The sequence below is a fragment of the Manacus vitellinus genome, unplaced genomic scaffold (assembly GCF_001715985.3).
Source record: "Manacus vitellinus isolate BGI_N305 unplaced genomic scaffold, ASM171598v3 scaffold_216_pilon, whole genome shotgun sequence".
In the NCBI taxonomy this organism is placed as follows: domain Eukaryota; kingdom Metazoa; phylum Chordata; class Aves; order Passeriformes; family Pipridae; genus Manacus; species Manacus vitellinus.
Genome location: NW_021939521.1, coordinates 34,483 through 35,514, shown reverse-complemented (window position 1 = coordinate 35,514; position 1,032 = coordinate 34,483). Strand labels below are relative to the sequence as shown.

The following is a 1,032-nucleotide window of genomic DNA, read 5'->3' as shown; positions in this document are numbered from 1 at the left end:
GCCCCCTCAAACCCACATGGGCTCTCCAGACTCCCATGTTCCCCCCCCAAACCGCCCCCATGATGCCCCCCAGGCCGTACTGGGGCTGGAGAACATGTTGTCGAACTCGATGATCAGGTCGTCGTCGCGGTCGAAGCGCTCGAAGCGCACGAGGGGCGACGCGTTCATGTCGGGATAGTCCTCGTCCAGCTCCATCTCCGAGCCATCGTCGTCATCCTCCTCCTCCTCCCCCTCCTCGCCCTCCTCATCGTCCTGGGGGCGAGGGGGGAAGGTCAGCAGGGACCCCCAAACCAGGAACGGGGCACCCCGGCCCAAAACAGGGGAACCCCAGCCTGAAATGGGGGAACTTTGCCCCAAAATAGCAACCCCGGATCCAAAATGGGGGCACTCCAACCCTAAATGCCCCCTCAAATCTGAAACAGGGGTACCCTGACCCAAAATCAGGTACCCTGACCCCAAATGACTGACACCTCCGACCCAAAACACAGGTCCAGTGGGAACCCAGGTGTGTGAGAGGGGTCCCAGGTGTGTGAGGGGGGTGTCAGGTGTACAGTGGTGTCCCAGATGTCCCTGCCTCACCTGATCATCCTCATCCTCTTCCTCTTCCTCCTCTTCCTCGTCCTGGCTGTCATCCTCGTCCTCGTTGCTGCCACTGCTGTCCTCCTCCTGCGTGTGCTCCTCCTCGTCCTCAGGGTCCAGGATGTTCATGGAGTCTTTGGGAGGGGGCAGAGGGGGATGGGTCACACCCTGGCACCTCATAAACCCCCCTGAACCCCCAAATTCGGGGTGGGGGTCCCACCTTCCCGGTTGGCCTGGAGGGTGGAGGCCTGGCTGAGGTTGGAGGGGGCCTCGTCCATCAGAACATCCTCCTGTGACTCATCCTCTCCTGAGCGGCTCACTGGGGGGGGTCACATCATGAGGGGGGTCCCCTGATGTCTGGGGGTCCCTGGTGCCCAGGACACCCCGGGCTGGGGGCAGGGGGTCCCTCACCAATGATGGTGCTGTTCCCGTCGGCGCCGTCCCGCTCCAGCA

The 1,032-nt window shown here is 63.0% G+C and overlaps 1 protein-coding gene across 1 annotated transcript; it reads right to left on the bottom strand.

Annotated features, from left to right (window-relative positions):
- Nucleotides 1-80: 80 nt before the first annotated feature.
- LOC108639623 (E3 ubiquitin-protein ligase HUWE1-like) lies at nt 81-1,026 on the bottom strand (the record flags this gene model as incomplete). The annotated part of the gene is made up of 4 exons (XM_029959629.1): nt 991-1,026; nt 800-898; nt 580-713; nt 81-252 (listed from the first exon to the last, which is right to left on the bottom strand). Coding segments are annotated over exons 2-4 (364 nt in total), but the record flags the coding sequence as incomplete, so codon positions are not given.
- Nucleotides 1,027-1,032: the final 6 nt, after the last annotated feature.